General features: G+C 32.3%; 3 protein-coding genes across 4 annotated transcripts in view; all 3 read left to right on the top strand.

Moving 5' to 3' along the window:
* Window positions 1-8,476, top strand: part of LOC111404266 (heterogeneous nuclear ribonucleoprotein 1) — a 10,170-nt gene extending 1,694 nt beyond the window's left edge. Inside the window, exon 6 of the mRNA XM_023033082.1 lies at window positions 7,779-8,476. Within this exon, the coding sequence (XP_022888850.1) occupies window positions 7,779-8,282 (504 nt within the window). The 3' untranslated portion in view covers window positions 8,283-8,476. The remainder of the gene's footprint in view (window positions 1-7,778) is intronic.
* Window positions 7-2,068, top strand: LOC111404267 (ABC transporter B family member 26, chloroplastic-like). 2 transcript variants are annotated; one of them, XR_002704673.1, is made up of 5 exons: window positions 7-374; window positions 467-525; window positions 600-660; window positions 916-1,074; window positions 1,667-2,068. XR_002704673.1 is itself a non-coding variant. In XM_023033083.1 (4 exons), exons 1-4 carry the CDS (start codon window positions 54-56, stop codon window positions 1,745-1,747), a joined length of 522 nt encoding a protein of 173 aa, XP_022888851.1. In that variant the 5' UTR covers window positions 7-53; the 3' UTR covers window positions 1,748-2,068. The 2 variants fall into 2 exon arrangements, 1 of the variants encoding a protein (XP_022888851.1); XM_023033083.1 differs by lacking the exon at window positions 916-1,074.
* LOC111404268 (heterogeneous nuclear ribonucleoprotein 1-like) lies at window positions 6,639-7,679 on the top strand. The gene is made up of 4 exons (XM_023033084.1): window positions 6,639-6,913; window positions 7,132-7,172; window positions 7,266-7,429; window positions 7,538-7,679. Exons 1-4 carry the CDS (start codon window positions 6,783-6,785, stop codon window positions 7,649-7,651), a joined length of 450 nt encoding a protein of 149 aa, XP_022888852.1. The 5' UTR covers window positions 6,639-6,782; the 3' UTR covers window positions 7,652-7,679.
* Window positions 8,477-16,299: the final 7,823 nt, after the last annotated feature.

Below are 16,299 nucleotides of genomic sequence, written 5' to 3'. Positions count from 1 at the left end.
TTGCTAAAACTGACTTATTTAGTTATAAGTGAACTTTTTGAGTTTAAACAAACATGTGCCAAGAGATAATGCTTGAAAGTTCTAGTGAGCAGGAACCTCAGATTTTCCACGCTGATTTTAAGTCGAACATAATGTATGGTTGCCCCCGAAGCATCAAACGGGAAGAGATAGAATGGGCTGCAAAGCGGGCTTATGTGCACGAATTCATCTCTTCTTTTCCCAGGGGTTATGATACTCCTATTGATAATAATCTATTAAGTAGAGGGCAAAAGCAGCGCATTGCTATTGCAAGGGCAATTCTTAGAGATCCTACAATTCTTGTTTTCGATGAAGCTACCAGCGCTCTTGATGCTGAGAATGAACACTTAATCAAGGTCTAAAAATTCTCCAGCATTAATTTTGTTTACTTTTCTTAAGCGATAGGGAAAAAAATTGTTTTCATTCTTCCACACATTCTTTCATGCAGGAGATACTTTATTCTTTCAAGAAAGAATTGAATCGTACAGTAATTATAATCGCACACAGGTTTGTCATTTCACACTCTCATTTTCTTGTTCATTATGGGTTCGGACTTGCAATATGTAACCCACCTTCAACAGGATGTCTACCATAAAAGATGTTGACAGAATTCTGGTAATGGATAGCGGACAAGTTGTTGAGGTAATGCATTCATTTGTTGCTTTCAGAACTACCTATTTAAGATTCGAGTGAAGTTATTTGAAGTCTTTGATTGGACAGCTTTGTTATTAGAATCTCTCAAACAGTGGGATAAGTTAAAAATGATGTCTCGTGTGGAAATTTTTTTAAACAAGTATGTGTGTGTGTGTATATATATATATATATATTCTTGATTGGAGATTTATATTGCCAAGAGCATCCGGTGACCTTATCTTTTGATATCTTCATGTCATTCAGCTTATTTTTGGTTGGAAAGATAGTCATGAACTTCACTTAGAGGGGATATGAAGGAAATGTTGGGAGGGTAGAAGTAGAGAGGATCCTTAACCCTGCTGTCCATTTTTCTACCGTCCAGGTTGGCTTCCCACGCCTTGTGGCCTTAAAGGAGTCAAACGGGTATGAACCGAAGCTCATACAGACTGGGTAGATGACCCTAGGTGTCATGTACCAATTTAAACGATCCCCCTCTTTATCTGAACATGTTTTATGGTCTAAATCTTAATCCCTACTGTAATGAACAACAATAAAAGAACAAGCAATCAGAAATGAGCATAGCAGATAGATATGTAATGGTTCACCCTCAACATGATCACTGTAGGTTTTCATCATAGTGGGAAGAAGAGCACAAGTTTGTTAACCCCTATATTGCACCAAAGGTGGTCCCTAATAAATCCTTTATATAGGAATGTAAGTTGAATTGCAGTCAAGCAGGTTAGTTTACAGTATGATTGGACTCCACATACTCCCATAACATTGATTACAGATTCCATTAGAGTAGAAGGCTAGAAAACTTAGTGAGATTCTATGGATTGACTTGAGAATTTACCGTAAATTTAACCTTTTTAAATATTAGAATTATATGTGCATAAGATTTGCCGTAGTGCAAATATGTAATTGGTTCAGCTAATGTAGACCATTTTCCCTTAAGAGTAAAGCTATTTGCATTCTCATAATAAATGCATTCTGAAGAGCTAAATATCTGATGCAGATGGGTAATCATGTAGAGCTCCTTTGCAAGGATGGACTATATGCTCGATTATTCAAATTACAAAATGACATTCTAGATTGATCGACTATAGGAAGAGACTCACCGACAATATGATTCCTCTGTGCACAACACAGGTGCTGATATTGCTCGTCTTCACTAACATGTCTATTTTAACAAGTCTTACTGGCTCTCTCCGAGACAATACCTAGATAATTATACCTTTTGTGATATTGCACTAAACATTGAGTACGGGCGTTATTTTGGCTTATCAGGGTAAGATGTCTCTAGTAGAGTGAACATATGAAACAAAACTCCATTTCCTCTAAAGGATAGCTCTCTGGATTTGTGTATTCTTTTATCCTTTATGAGATTATATCCTTTTTTGGTGGCCCCCTTCTTTTATTTGTTTGTGAATTATGATATGCATGCTAATTCTTAAACCCTTGCATTGTTAAAATATTTAACCAATCAAAACAAGATGAATTGATACTTTATTTTATTTACTTAAAAAGAGAAAATATGTGGGAAACTCTCCATGTTTTCAAAAGTCATAGAAACATCGGTCAAAGTTTTTTTTTTTCATAATAGATTCTCCTTTTCACGAGTTAATTGTTCCAATGATTACTGAACTTAGGTTGATGTCTTTGATTGGTCACTGAAATTTAAAATATCGAGTTTTTGTCACTAAATTTAGGTCAATGTCCTCGATTGCTCACTAAACTTAGATCCATGTTTTAGATTGCCCACTAAAGTTTAAAATATCGAGTTTTGGTCACTAAATTTTGGAATATGCCGTACATTACTCACTAATATAACTGTTGGACTTTGAAAAATGTTGAGTTTACAGTGAGTATTGTACAGCATTTTTCAAAGTTCAATGAGTAATGTATAATATTTTTCATAGTTCAATAGTCAAAATTCGACATTTTGCACTTCAGTGAACAATCGAAAACATGAACTTAAGTTCAGTGATCAAAACTCGATATTTTAGACTCCAATGATCAATCAAATATATGAACCTAAGTTCAGTGATCATTGGAACAATTAACTCCCTTTTCACTTAGAACTAAATCTGCATATTTTACCCTTCTATATTTATATTAACTTTAAACTTATTATCTAAAACAAATTTAAACTGTAAATCATTTCTTAAAAGAAATATTATTATATATTTATGAAATTTCTCCATGTGCAATATATAATGCAAATCATTTTTTATTTTTATTTTTTTTGTTCTTACCATGATACTAAAAACATAAAAGTAATACTTGTTTCAAGTTAAAAGGATTTTCTTATCTAAAATAAAATTAATAAAAATTAGAAAAAGGATTGTTCCGAATGTTAAGATAAGAGTAAAATAAGAATATTACATTTACTTTTGCCTAGAGGGGGCTTAAAGTAATTTTATAAAACACAGGTATCTAACGTTAATCATTAATCCGCGAGTATATTTGTTATTAGAATAATGATATTTGCAGTGAAGATTACCGACAGTCGCCCTATGTGACGTATACTTGATAGTTCTTCATTTGATGTATAATTCAAAAAATAACTACCATATCTATATATTAAATATCAAATTGTCAAGTATATGCCACATAGGACTCACTACGAATAACATTACTCTAGTTATTATCTCTTTTTCAAATTTTAGAAATGGTTACATTTGACTTCAAAACCTTCCAAAAATCATTATATTTTCCTTCTAATTGAATATTTAACAAAATTTTGTAACAATAAATTTGACGTTGTAATTTAATTTTAACAAATTAAGTTTTTGTAATTATTCGAATATTATGATAAATAAGATTTAATTTTTCTTTGTAACATCTTTCGATGTTGTAAAATTTATCTTATCAAATATGCACGCAACATTAATGTGTTACATGCGTCACTTCGGGGAGGAAGGAAGATTAGCCAAAGGGAGAGTTTTTATTTTTATAAGTATAATTTAGATATTTTACATTATTTTATAAGAAAGAAAATTAAGAAATAGTAAAAGAGAAATATATTATGCAAAACAATTAAAACTTTTTTAAACATCAAACAAAACACTATTCTTTGCTTATATCACCTTTCACGAATTTTAAAATGTAATCCAAGGTATTGATCCATATACTCATTTGAAAATTACATAAAGCTTATTGATAATATGGATATTAACAAGTCGAGCCAAGTCAAAACTCGAAGCTTAGTCGAGTGGAGCTTTTGCTTGATCAAAAAATCTAGATTTGAGTCTTAATGAGCTGAGCCAGTGCAACTCGCTTTGAAAAAAAGGAAGAAAAAAAAATCGCGACGAATCTATATATTTTTTTAAAATAGTCTGAATTAAAATTGTACACGAATAAAATATTTCGTGTACAATTTTTCTTGAAACAAATAAATTTAAAAATTACATATTTTTTTGAAACTAATCAATTTCAAAATTACGTATATTTTTCTTTTTTGAAACTTTAACGAGGCAGCTACGGCTGCATAGCAGCTATTGATTTTTTTTTTTTTTAAATATATATATTTTTTAAAGTTTTGTATGCAGCCGATTTTATTTATTTATTTATTTTTAGGCTCCGTTGGTAACATGTTGAAAATGGTAACACAAGCTGGCTTAGGCTCAAGCCAACACCACAAAATGGGGCTTGACTCGACTCGATTCTACTAAACCATGAGTCGGGGCAGCTCGGTACTTTTTTCTGGCTGAGCCACGAACTGTCTGAGTCAACGAATCAAATTGACATCCTTAATTGGCAAACAGCAAGGATGATATCATTGGCTTTTACGTCGAATGTAATTGCAAGTGAAAGTCGATATAGAAAACAAGTGCACATTAAAATATCTCTTCGTGTAGTGAAAGATGTGACTATTTATTAGGGGTGAACAAAATGACCAAATCGAATCAAAACGAACAAATTGATTTAGTTGTATCCAAAAAAAAAAAAAAAAAAAAATTTATGATTTTGATTCTTAAAACCACGAACCAGATGATTCGGTTCTTGGTTCTTGGTTTTAGAATCATTTGATTCAAGTTCTGGATTTAGAACAAGAATCGAAACCAAACTCTATTATTATAATTATTACGATGTTGCTAAATGTACATTAGCACGTACATCCGGGTGTCCATTATGGACACCCGACACCTTGCCATTGGTCGAGACGTCGGTGGGCAGGCTGTCGAGGCGTCGAGTGTCCATTATGGACACCCTGATGTACACGCTAATGTACATCTAACATGGTCCTAATTATTATTATTTTTACAAATCAATGAATCATTCCAAAAAATTCAACTTCCGTCAGTGACTCATTTGTCCATTTTAGCTCTATTTGGACTCCATTTTAATGAGATTTTGATATATATATTAACATAATAAATTTTTAGAGAATGTGTGATTAAAAAGACTAAAAAAAAAATTATGTATAATATTATTTTATCGAGAAATGCATAATTGATAAGAAAAGAGAAAAATAATTAAAATGCTTAGTGAATCATTGTCATTAGATAATATTTTGTACGAGGATGAAACTTGATGTGTGGGTATTCAAATTATGAATATGTTTTGTTTGTTAATTTATTATATGAATGAATTTTACTACAAAATAATTTATTTGATGATTGATCATTTGAAGTTGAATTTGCTTAATGTTTGATGTTTATTTTTATTTTTATTTTTTTAATTTAGACATATGTTACTAACTTGTGAATATAGTGATAAATTTTAATTTGTATTTATTATTTGAAATTTTAAGTAATGGACGCAAAACTAAATCAAATCAAATCAAACCAAACTAAATCAGAATCGAAAGGTCATTTAGTTCCAATTTGATTCCATTAGGGATGGCAACGAGGCGAAGCACCCCCGCCCTGCTCCATCTCGCACAAACTTTGGGGCGGGGAAGGGACAACTTTTTGCCTCGTTTAATTTTTTTCTTATATTTTATTTTTTTTACATTTTCAAAATTTCGAGTTATATTATTATTAAAAAATAAAATATAAATTCAAAATGAGTTTTTAACGGGTGAATTGTTTAAAAATAAAATTATTTTAAATCTTTTTTTATTTTATTTTCATGGGACGGGTTCGGGACAAGGCTCCACCCCTCACAACAGGGCGTCCTGCCCAGTCCCGCCAATTCATTCGGGACGGATCTTTTTGCCGTTCCATGTATTATTAAAAGTCCATTGATTCCATTACATATATATAAAAACAAAATTTAACTAATAATCTCCAAACTTGCAATATCCAATTGTCTATCAGCTACGAACTGGAGTCCTTCAATAACAGCAATACATTCTAACGTATGGGAAGATAGAAGTTTCTGCAAATGGATTTGGCAACATCAGCGGCCATTTCCATTTGAAAGTCCCTGCTTTTCTTTCGTTTCTTAAAATTTATTTCTTCTTCAAATTCGTCTTTAATTGTCTATTTTATGAGATCTATAATTTTTATCAATTTTTCGATTATATACTTCATTAATTTTTATTAAAATTTACTAAAAATCTAATTGTTATCCGAACCAAATTGGGGGAAAACTATTTTCAAGGGTGTTTGTATCAATTTTATTATTTATGGCTTCTTCGGTAGTAATTTTGAGAATTTTTTTTTTTTTATCATAAGAGAGAAAAGTGGATCCTACCTCTGAAAGAAGAAGTAAAAAATGACATCTGGAATAATAAAATAACAATAAAAAAATTAATTTTTTGAAGAGAAAAATCAATACCAAATATGCATTTACTTTTCTTTCATTTCTTAAAAGATATTTTATATTCAAATTTGTTTTTAATTTATTTTATGAAATCTATAATTTTTATCAATTTTTCGATTATATACTTCATTAATTTTTATTAAAATTTAATAAAAATCTAATTGTTATCCGAACCAAATTGGGGGAAAACTATTTTGTTTATAATTTTTTATTATTTACTTTTAAAATTTGAGGGATATAATTGCAAGTACTTCAAATTTCAGGGGGTCAAAACAACATTCAACAAAAATGGCTATCAAATCAAATTAGGGTTTCCGCTCGTCGAGACATTTGAACTATCGACCGGCACAAAATAACCAACAATTATTTGTTTTACAAATTAGTATTTTACTGCCGTTAATCGCTCAGTGTGATAATCCATGGACGAGCAGCATAATGCAAGTGAAATGAACCTCATGGTTAATGGAGAAGATAACGGCGTTGGAAGAACTCCTGAACGCACCAACTTCGAAAATTCTTATCCTCACACTGGAAATGGAGCTAGTCCTGGGTAATTTAAATGTTTTCATTGAAAAATATTGATTTTTTTTAACTATTTGGGAAATATTTTCTTGGTGTGAGTTTTTTTTGGGTTATGTTATGAAATTTGGAAAAATATTTATTGGGGTTCTTGGATTATTCGTGTTTGATTAGAAAATCTTGAATTATTTATTACTTTTACGATATTAATTATTGATGTGTTTTTGTTTTACTTTTGATGGAATGTAGAAAAATATTTATTGGGGGTCTTGCTCGTGAAACAACTTCTGGTATGGCATTTCAAGATTATTTTTATTGAAGTTCTTTATTTTAATTTTTATTGTTTATCATTTTTGGCGTTTGGAATGGGATTGATAATGCAGCACAATTTGTCAAATATTTCGGTAAATATGGAGAAATTACGGATTCTGTGATAATGAAGGACAGGATGACAGGGCATCCTCGCGGGTTCGGGTTTGTCACCTATGCAGACCCATCTGTGGTTGATAGAGTCATTGAGGAAACTCATATTATTAATGGAAAGCAAGTAGGGACATATTTTGTCGTGTTAATGCAAGAATTATTACTTTTTATGAGCTTCTAATTGATTCTAGTTTGTGGGTTTTCCGACTCTTCGTTTTTGCAAAATTTGAAGGTAGAAATCAAGAGGACCATACCAAGAGGAGCAAACATCAAAGATTTCAGAACAAAGAAGATTTTTGTGGGTGGTATTCCGACAACAGTCGGTGAAGGTAATTTCGAGCATTGACCTGACATGATTAAATGCTGTCATATTATTTCAAAAATGGTATATCTGGAAGGAAATCCTGATAGATACTATTTTTTAGAGTTTGTTCACTGTTTTATGATCTCTCTTTATATATTCTGTTATGCAGGTGGAGATCAAGAAGGCAGAGCCTAAGAAGCCAAACCCTCCACCTCCACCACCTTCTAAGCGGCTGAGTAACTCAAGAGCTGGATTTGGAGATACGTATGGTGGATTTGGTGGAGTTGGTGGATTTGGTGCAGGTTCTTATAGATCTGGTGGAGCCTACGGAGGTAGAGGTAGCGGCTATGGTGGATATGGTGGAAGTGAAATTGGTGTTTACAGTGGATATGGTGCGGGTGGATATGGAGGTTTTAGAGGGGATCCTTCATTAGAATATAACAGCCGTTATGCGGGAGGCTATGGTAGAGGCTATGATTTAGGTGGCGAGTACGGTAGGCATGGTGAGAGTTATGGAGGATATAGCGGTGGTGGATATGGAGGATATGGTGGTGTTACTGGTTTCGGGGGTGGCTATGGAGGGGGTGACAGCAGCTATGGAGGTTCGCTCTATGGAAATAGAGGCTATGGTGGTGGCGGCGGGAGTGGGAGGTATCACCCGTACGGAAGGTAGGGAATATTTATCAGATGACTATCTCCAGTGACACAAATTTAACATTTTCTTTTTCCGGATTTGTATCATTCGAATATCGGGTAGTTTAGCTTCAGCAATTTGTTCACTTTGTATGAGAGAAACTGAATCTTGTGCATTTTTAATTTTATTAACTATTAGATTTACCTTATGGTCATTTGCAAACTTCTGTGACACTGAAACTAGTTGAGATGTATCTCATTTCTTTTTTAGGCTTTTCATAATGGTGTACAATGTCTAATCTTCAAAAACTGGCTGAGTCTGCTATTTTTGTTGAAAAACCTGTTTGGCCAGGGTCAAATCGCGGCCAAAAAACAGGGCGCACGGCTCATTTTTGTTTTGGGCGAAACTGTTAGCTGTTTAATTATGGACCTCGTCCCTCAGCTTGACCGCATTGTAGCCTAATACCTTCTTGTATTTGATTTTAGTGACCCGATTCGGGGCTTGGTGGGTATGTTATTTGCGTTATTGCCCTGCCCCGAACCAAAAAAATTGGGCAATTGGGCTTTATGTTATTCTTTCTATTATAATTTGTCTCTTCCAAAATTTATGATCCATTATCGACCCATTAAGTAACCTAAGCCAGTTACTACTTACTCATTAAGTACGAACCCTGCCACAAAGAAAAATTGGAATCAAATTCAATAAGACATTAGTCGACGATCGTCTTCACTCGAGTCTTTGCAGTGCGTCTCCAAATTCAAGGATACGAGCAAGTTATTAAGTTGTTGAATTCACCTTGCACCAAATTGCAGGAAAAATCTCTGGAGGTTTTACAGAAAATTTTTAGAATTGTTGAATTTAAACAAAAATATGGGTTCTGCTGAAATTTCATTAGTGGATATTACTCAAAGAAAAACAAGTAATGCAAGATATTTGGCTGCCAAAATAATTTCTCAGTTGAATGTACTTCATAAACAATTTTCATTTATTTGATTATGATATTGATATGGGGGTACATATTTTATGTGGATATTGAATTTGGATGTTGTTTGTATTTTCATTTGGAATCTTGTCCGCTACATTGGTTTAGTATTATATTTTTGTTTTCATTGATTTTTTTTCATAAATTGATTTTTTTTTTAAATTTGACGACTGGACCTATAAAAAATAATTTATTTTTGTGATTATTACCGAACCGACTTATGTGATTATGGTGCAGTTATGATATAGCCAAAAAAATGGTGGTTCGATAATGGTTTTGACCGAACCGATCTCGAACCAAACCGTTGTCAACCCTACGTAGATAAACCACTGTACCATAATGTTTTGAATCATTTATAAGTATCTTTGGGGTAAATTCCATTGGAGATCTTCAATTATTGGTAAGTATGGCACCCATGTCTTCGGCCTTTTAAAATTTTGTATCCATATCTGATGTCTTCAGCTAACATAACACTTTATTAAATGTTAAATGATCACGTGAAGCCGAACAAAAAGAGGAAAATTATCTAAAAGATTTTATTTATTTCAACCAACCAACAATGCCTAGTACTTCTATTTAAAAATCTAAACAAGGTACAATTCCTTGTGAAACCTCTTTTAGCGCAACACATTTATATAGTGAGATAACCAATAGAAGAATAACCTTCTAGTTTTTTGAAATTATGTATATCTCTTTTATCAATGTCCATATCTTAGACTTGACATGCTCTTAATTAATTATTAATGTAATTCATAATTTACCTTTAGACAACTTCCACTAGGGAAACTAAGCCTTTGTTTGAAGGTAATTCTCCTTAATTTTTCATTAAAAATTGGACCATTGGACTGAAAGTGGGCCCCTCCCAGCTGTAAAAGTCTAGCTTAAAATTAGTTGATTTTCATAAATGTCCTTCTTTCAAAATTAGTGTATTAGATGTTCCTGCTTTCAAAATTAGTGTATTAGATGTCAATAGGGTACATATGTAATTCTGTATTTCTTGGTCAATAATGGAGGCTGATTTTTACTTGTTAACAGTAAAAAAAAAAAATGCTAAAAATTTCCTCCAACCAACCGCTAAATGTTGACCTCCATCCATATGGGGGTTGTAATACTGTGTGTACACCAGTGTATACACATAACATTGTCCTTTTCATACAATAATGCTATGTGTACAGCTCATTGTATTTAAGCTCTTCTCCATATGGGTGGAGTGTAATGTTGTGTGTACACATAGCATTGTCAATAATGCTATGTGTATACCATAAGATGTACACATGGAGAGGGGCCTACAAATATTTTATTGTATGTGAGCTCCCTCCATGTAAGGGGATGTAATGCTATGTGTACACAATATTGTCATTTTCTATGTGGCCCTCCTCACATGGAGGAGAGCATACAAATATTTTATTGTATATGTGCCCCTCTTCATATGAGAGTGATGTAATATTGTGTGTACACATAGCATTGTCATTTTTTATGTGGGCCCCCTCCATGTGAAGGGGGTATAATGCTATGTGTACATCTGTCTCCCCTCCATGTGAAGAGGGTGTAATGCTATATGTATATATAGCATTGTCCATTTTCATAACTACGTATCTTTTCAGTTATAACCTCTTCATGGTAAAAATTAGTTTTGTCCCTATATTACGATTATAGTGAAGTTTTATTGTACTTCAATTCATTCTCAACATCACATGCCATATATATAATGGGGACTAGGGATGCGACAAATGACAAGTTTAAATTAGGGTAATTAGCACAAAACATCCATACCTTTCAAGGTTTTTGCGGAAAACATTCATACCTTTCGTTTTTTTGGCAATTTTCACCGTCACCATTACCTTTTATTGTGGAAAATGTCCTTCCGTCCACTCATTGTTAAATTGCTTCGTAAAAAAAGTAAAATGAGATTTCTCTTTTCAAAAAGCAAGGGTAACATTGTCCAAACTAATTTCTTCATCGTGGCTTTCTTCCCGCATTCTTCTTCAAATGTTCAATACTAAAAGTAATATGAAAATTCATTCAATAAATAAGAAAAAATGATGTAAAAGATAGTGTATTTCTGGTTGAAAAGAATTATTGTTGTTGTAATACTTGATGGCTCATAAAATTTTGGAATGGTAGATGAAGAGAATTAATATGTGGTTGATAAACTTGATCCTCATTTCGTGCTTATAAAGGGTGTAAATAAGGGGTAAAGTGAGAAGACCAATTAAAATGTGATTCAGTGAATGAAGAATAAATATGAATGGAGAAGATGTTGAAAATGAACGGATCTTCTTTCCATTTTAGCACAAAATTGAACTTGTGATAATAATCTCTACCTTTAAATTGTCTTTACGCAAAACATCCTTACCTTTACATTGTCTTTGCGCAAAATATTCCTACCTTTAAATTGGAGTTGTGTGAAACATCACTACCTTTGTTAAAAATTGTGAAAACCGTTCCTTTGTATTTTGAGCAAAATTGATCTTCTTTCTTCTGTCCATTCACAGATGTGATCATTCTCATTAATGGCCACAAATTGACCTTTTTTCTTCTTGTCACATGAAGTAAAGCTTGAATCTTTACAGTTCTTTATAGTTTTCTTAGGCTTTGTTAAGTAAATAAATTACTAGAACCCTTTTTTATTTGGATTATAATCTTCTGAATCATTCAAGAAATGCATACCCCCTCTTGTATTACTGGTAGTAGATTTGCTTCTCTTGAAAACAGAAGGCAATCTTAAAGATCCACGGTGGTGGGCTTGAAGGGTGGTTCAGATCTAAATGAGGGAGAAGAAGGGAAAATGGGTATAGGAAATGAAGAGAATAAATTTCCAACTTTTCTTGGAGGCAAAAAGCACAAATCCCACCTGGGCCACTGTTGCTCATATATGGATGATTTATTACAATGTTACCCTTGCTTTTTGAAAATAAAAATCCCATTTTATTTGTTTTAACGGAGCATTTTAATAGTGAGTGGACGGAATGACATTTTTCCACAATAAAATGTAAATGTGAGGGTGAAAATTGTCAAAAAACGGAAGGTATGGATGTTTTGTGCTAATTACCCTTTAAATTATAAGTTTCTCAATTTCAAAAGGTTAGGGACCGTGTAGCGAATTTGCCCTTGCTTTTAAGTAATTTTCAGATTAGAGTGCGTTTTGTTAATTGTTTACAAATTGTATTTAGTTTTTCCTTTTGTTAAATATTAAAAATTTGTTTAGTCTATATTTTCGAAATTCAATTTAAACTTTTTTTGTATTTTACTTTTGTAGTAGAAAATATTGCAAGACCATCAAATTTAAAATGTATTTATTGTTTGACAATATATTAGGACAAAATTATTTTATTTTTCAAATAAATTTTTTTTTATGAAATAAAATGTTACAAAATAAAGTTTCAAATGAAATTTTGTTTTTTAGTTTTCTATTTTAAGAAATAATTTTTGAGAATGACATAGGGCTGGACAAAACTCTTAAACCAAACCGATCGAATCGAACCAGACCAAACGGTTCTTCTTAAGTTAAATACCCAAATAGGTATTTGAATCCAGAATTGACGGATTTGGTTCGATTCTCGATTCTAGATCAAGACTTGAAAAACCTAATAAGAATCGAATCTCCCTAACTTTTTTAATTAATTTATTTTAAATGAGCAAAATTATTTTATTTTTTCTAAATAAATTTGTTAACTAGTTAATTTAGTTCAAACTAAAAAAAAAATGATTTTCCTATTTCTAATTTTCAATTCAAAGCCAATTTAATCAAATTGACCTAAGTTTTATCTAAATCTATTACTTTACTGTGTGCCGTTTCTACTGTTCTGGAGAAATCAAATTAAAGCTCGACAACACCTCTTTTAATTATTTTGAGCTCGCTATCTTCATCTTCCTGCGATTTGAGCAATTAAATTTATGAAGAACTCAGCAAAAAGAGACGATAAAGACATATAAAATTGGACTACGTTATTTTGTAAGAGCTAAGATTGAACAATCATTAGTTGAATTAATGTAACTTTGTTAATATTAAAAAATTTAATTTAATATTAAAAAATTTAATTATAATATGAAACCTGAGAATCGAACTAATGAAGAACTTAGCAAAAAGAGACAATAAAAACACATAAAATTGGACTAAGTTATTTTGTAAAAGCTAAGATTGAACATATCATTAGTTGAATTAATATAATTCTGTAAATATTAAAAAATTTAATTATAATACCGAACCTGAGAATCGAATGAAACCAAACCCGAACGGTTCCATAATTAAATTTGGACCCGACGGTTCTACTTACTAAATATCGAAAAAATTATGGTCGAACCAAATCGGACCATGTCCAACCCTAAAATGACAAATTAAATACGTTTTCAAAAGGAATTCAAAACTGAAAATAAACCCAAATCAAAGCTTCCCAACTTTTAAAATTTGTGAAATTTTCAAAAATGGCCAATTACATGCTTGTCAATCGAAAAGTGTTTAATTTTGATAACTTTTGCAAAAATAGCTATATTTGGCATCAAATTATTTTTTATACCCTTAATGAAAAATGAAGCAATTTTTTCCCATTTATCACAAATCTCTAGAAAAATAAATAGATTCCATGAGAAGCTACACTAATGCAAGGTCCCTAATGGGTAAATTTTCCTTTCATTATCTATTAGTAGTAACCAATGATTTTGTGTAGAAATAAAGATAATGAAATAGAAAAACCATAAATTTACATATTTTTAATTCATAGAAAAATCATATAATTTCATTTCGAAAAATTTAATCTCATCCACAATATTCAATAAAAGGTAAATTTTATTCGAAATCTTATTTTTGTTGATAAATTTTATTTAATAATTATTGTGATATATATGTTATAAATGGACTAGATTTCCCAAACAATTAGTAGATATTTGTTGCAAGATTATTGAAATATTTTAAAATCAAATTCATATTTATTGTTTTGTGTTTCTTCTCATTCCAAATCTTGATTTTAAACCCTTTAATTGTTGTTTTTCTCCTCTTGAATTTGCTCTCTAATTCTCAAGTTGTGTTTTCCTCCTCTCAATGTGTGGAATCCCCTAAAAAGTGTGAGAAATTTGTATTCATAGGTGCCTTGACATTTGCGTTGAAAATAGAATTTTTATGGACTTCAAAATGGGCTAAAAACATACCCTAAATGTACCCAACGGTGCCTCGACATGTGGAAATTACACCACAGCAAGCATTTAAAGATGATCATTCTAATATTAGGTATAAAGTTTATTTAAGCATAAATCAGGTTTTTATTCAAAATTAATATTACTCCACTCATCTATCAATCTCTCTCTACCCCCAATTGAATCTAGCTACATCCCTCAAACACCATATCTTTCAGCGTCGTGAGCAGAGGCGACTTCAGTGATACGCGGATGAGGTTCGTACAGTACGGTTGCTGTTTGGAGCTCAGATCGCTATTGTAATTGACGGTCCAAATGCCTCATCGCTACTATGAGCTCTATAGTAGCTAAGGAATTGCCAAATATCACATCCTCTTTGGCCACACTCTGTTCTTTACCGCTCAGCTTCGGACAAATTAACATTTTTTATGCTTGTAGATTCTGAGAAATTTGCCCACTTGATGCTACAATAATGCGAGATGTTGAAGAGGATGAAGGCATTGGGCTAGGAGCAGTCTCCGGTTCTCTATCATTTCCAAGAAATGGTTCGAGAAAGTTGATTGAGGTTTGTTGTTGTCGATGGTTCTATATTAGTTGATGCTGCGATGGTGATACTATGGTGTGGTGGTGGTGCGATGATGGTGTGTTGTGCAATAGTGGTGATTATGTGTTTTTTTTTTTCGATTGTGATGGTAGCAATGGTGGTGGTGTCGAAAGAGGGTTTGGGGGATTTTTTGGTTGGGCAGTGGTTGTGGTTGTGGTCACAAATTATGTTTGTAGATCACAAGTTACAATCCACAGTTGGTGATGATAAGTCACCTTTCACACTACTAGATCATAGGTCTTTTCCATGAGTCACAAATAAATATAAACCGGTCATAAATTAAACATAATTGGTCACAGGTTACACACCACTAATCATGTCATATTTTATAGGTCATGGATCAAATAAGATTAGTCACATATCATTTATTTATATTCACATGTCACATGTTATGGTTACAGGTCACATATCAACATTCCTAGTTCAAATGTCATATTGTATAGGTTACATATTAATGTCAATGATTCACTAGTTATTTTGCATAGGTAATAGCTGAATTTCGACAAGTTACATATATAAGAAAATTGGTCATAGGTCATTGAATTAATATCACAGATAATTTATCAATGTCCATAGGGTTACAAGTCATATGTCAAAATGCATAGGTCACAATTCATAAATTCAAGAGATCTGGTCACATGTTATTGATTTCTCCAACCTCAGTTCTCCATTGGTCACAAATTCAATTAATCAAATTTCGACGATGAGCATTAAAGTTATTTGCTCCGGTGATTGCTTTTTAAATTTCACCAAAGGTTGTTTTTCAATTCAGTTTAAAAAAAAATTATTTTAAATTATACAAAGCACCGTTGAGTCACCATTGATGAAGATGATCAATTATCGACAATGCTCAGATGATGTTATCCAACGCTCGCTATGTTTCTCCTTCTATTTCCATTATTTTCAGCGGACTATGCCCATTAACTGTTGAACAATGATCAGCTTGTAGGTAAAGAAATCACCGATGAGGTGGATGTCGGCGGGTGGATACCGATGACAATGAATGTCGACGATTGTAAGAGAGGACGATGACGGGTGGATACGTGAGAATTGGGGTAGGGATGGGGGTGTGTGTAGATTAATTTAATTGTATAATAATATTATTAAAAATTAAAATAGAATCAACACCAAGCTTAATGTCTGAAATTTGATTTGGTGCATACGTAGTACTTGATTTATGATTTCCTTCCCCCCTTGACGACATAGGAGTGGCGCTGCAACTCTGTTTTAGTGGCCCCGGCACTACCTTTTGGGTGAAAAATCTGACTGCGCTTTTTTCCATATTTTTATCATAACTTTTTCTCCCAGTGTCCAATTGAGGCAATTCAAGGTGTGTTGGA

Source organism: Olea europaea, chromosome 11, assembly GCF_002742605.1.
Source record: "Olea europaea var. sylvestris chromosome 11, O_europaea_v1, whole genome shotgun sequence".
Taxonomy (NCBI): Eukaryota; Viridiplantae; Streptophyta; class Magnoliopsida; order Lamiales; family Oleaceae; genus Olea; species Olea europaea.
This window is presented reverse-complemented; position numbering and strand designations above follow the sequence as displayed.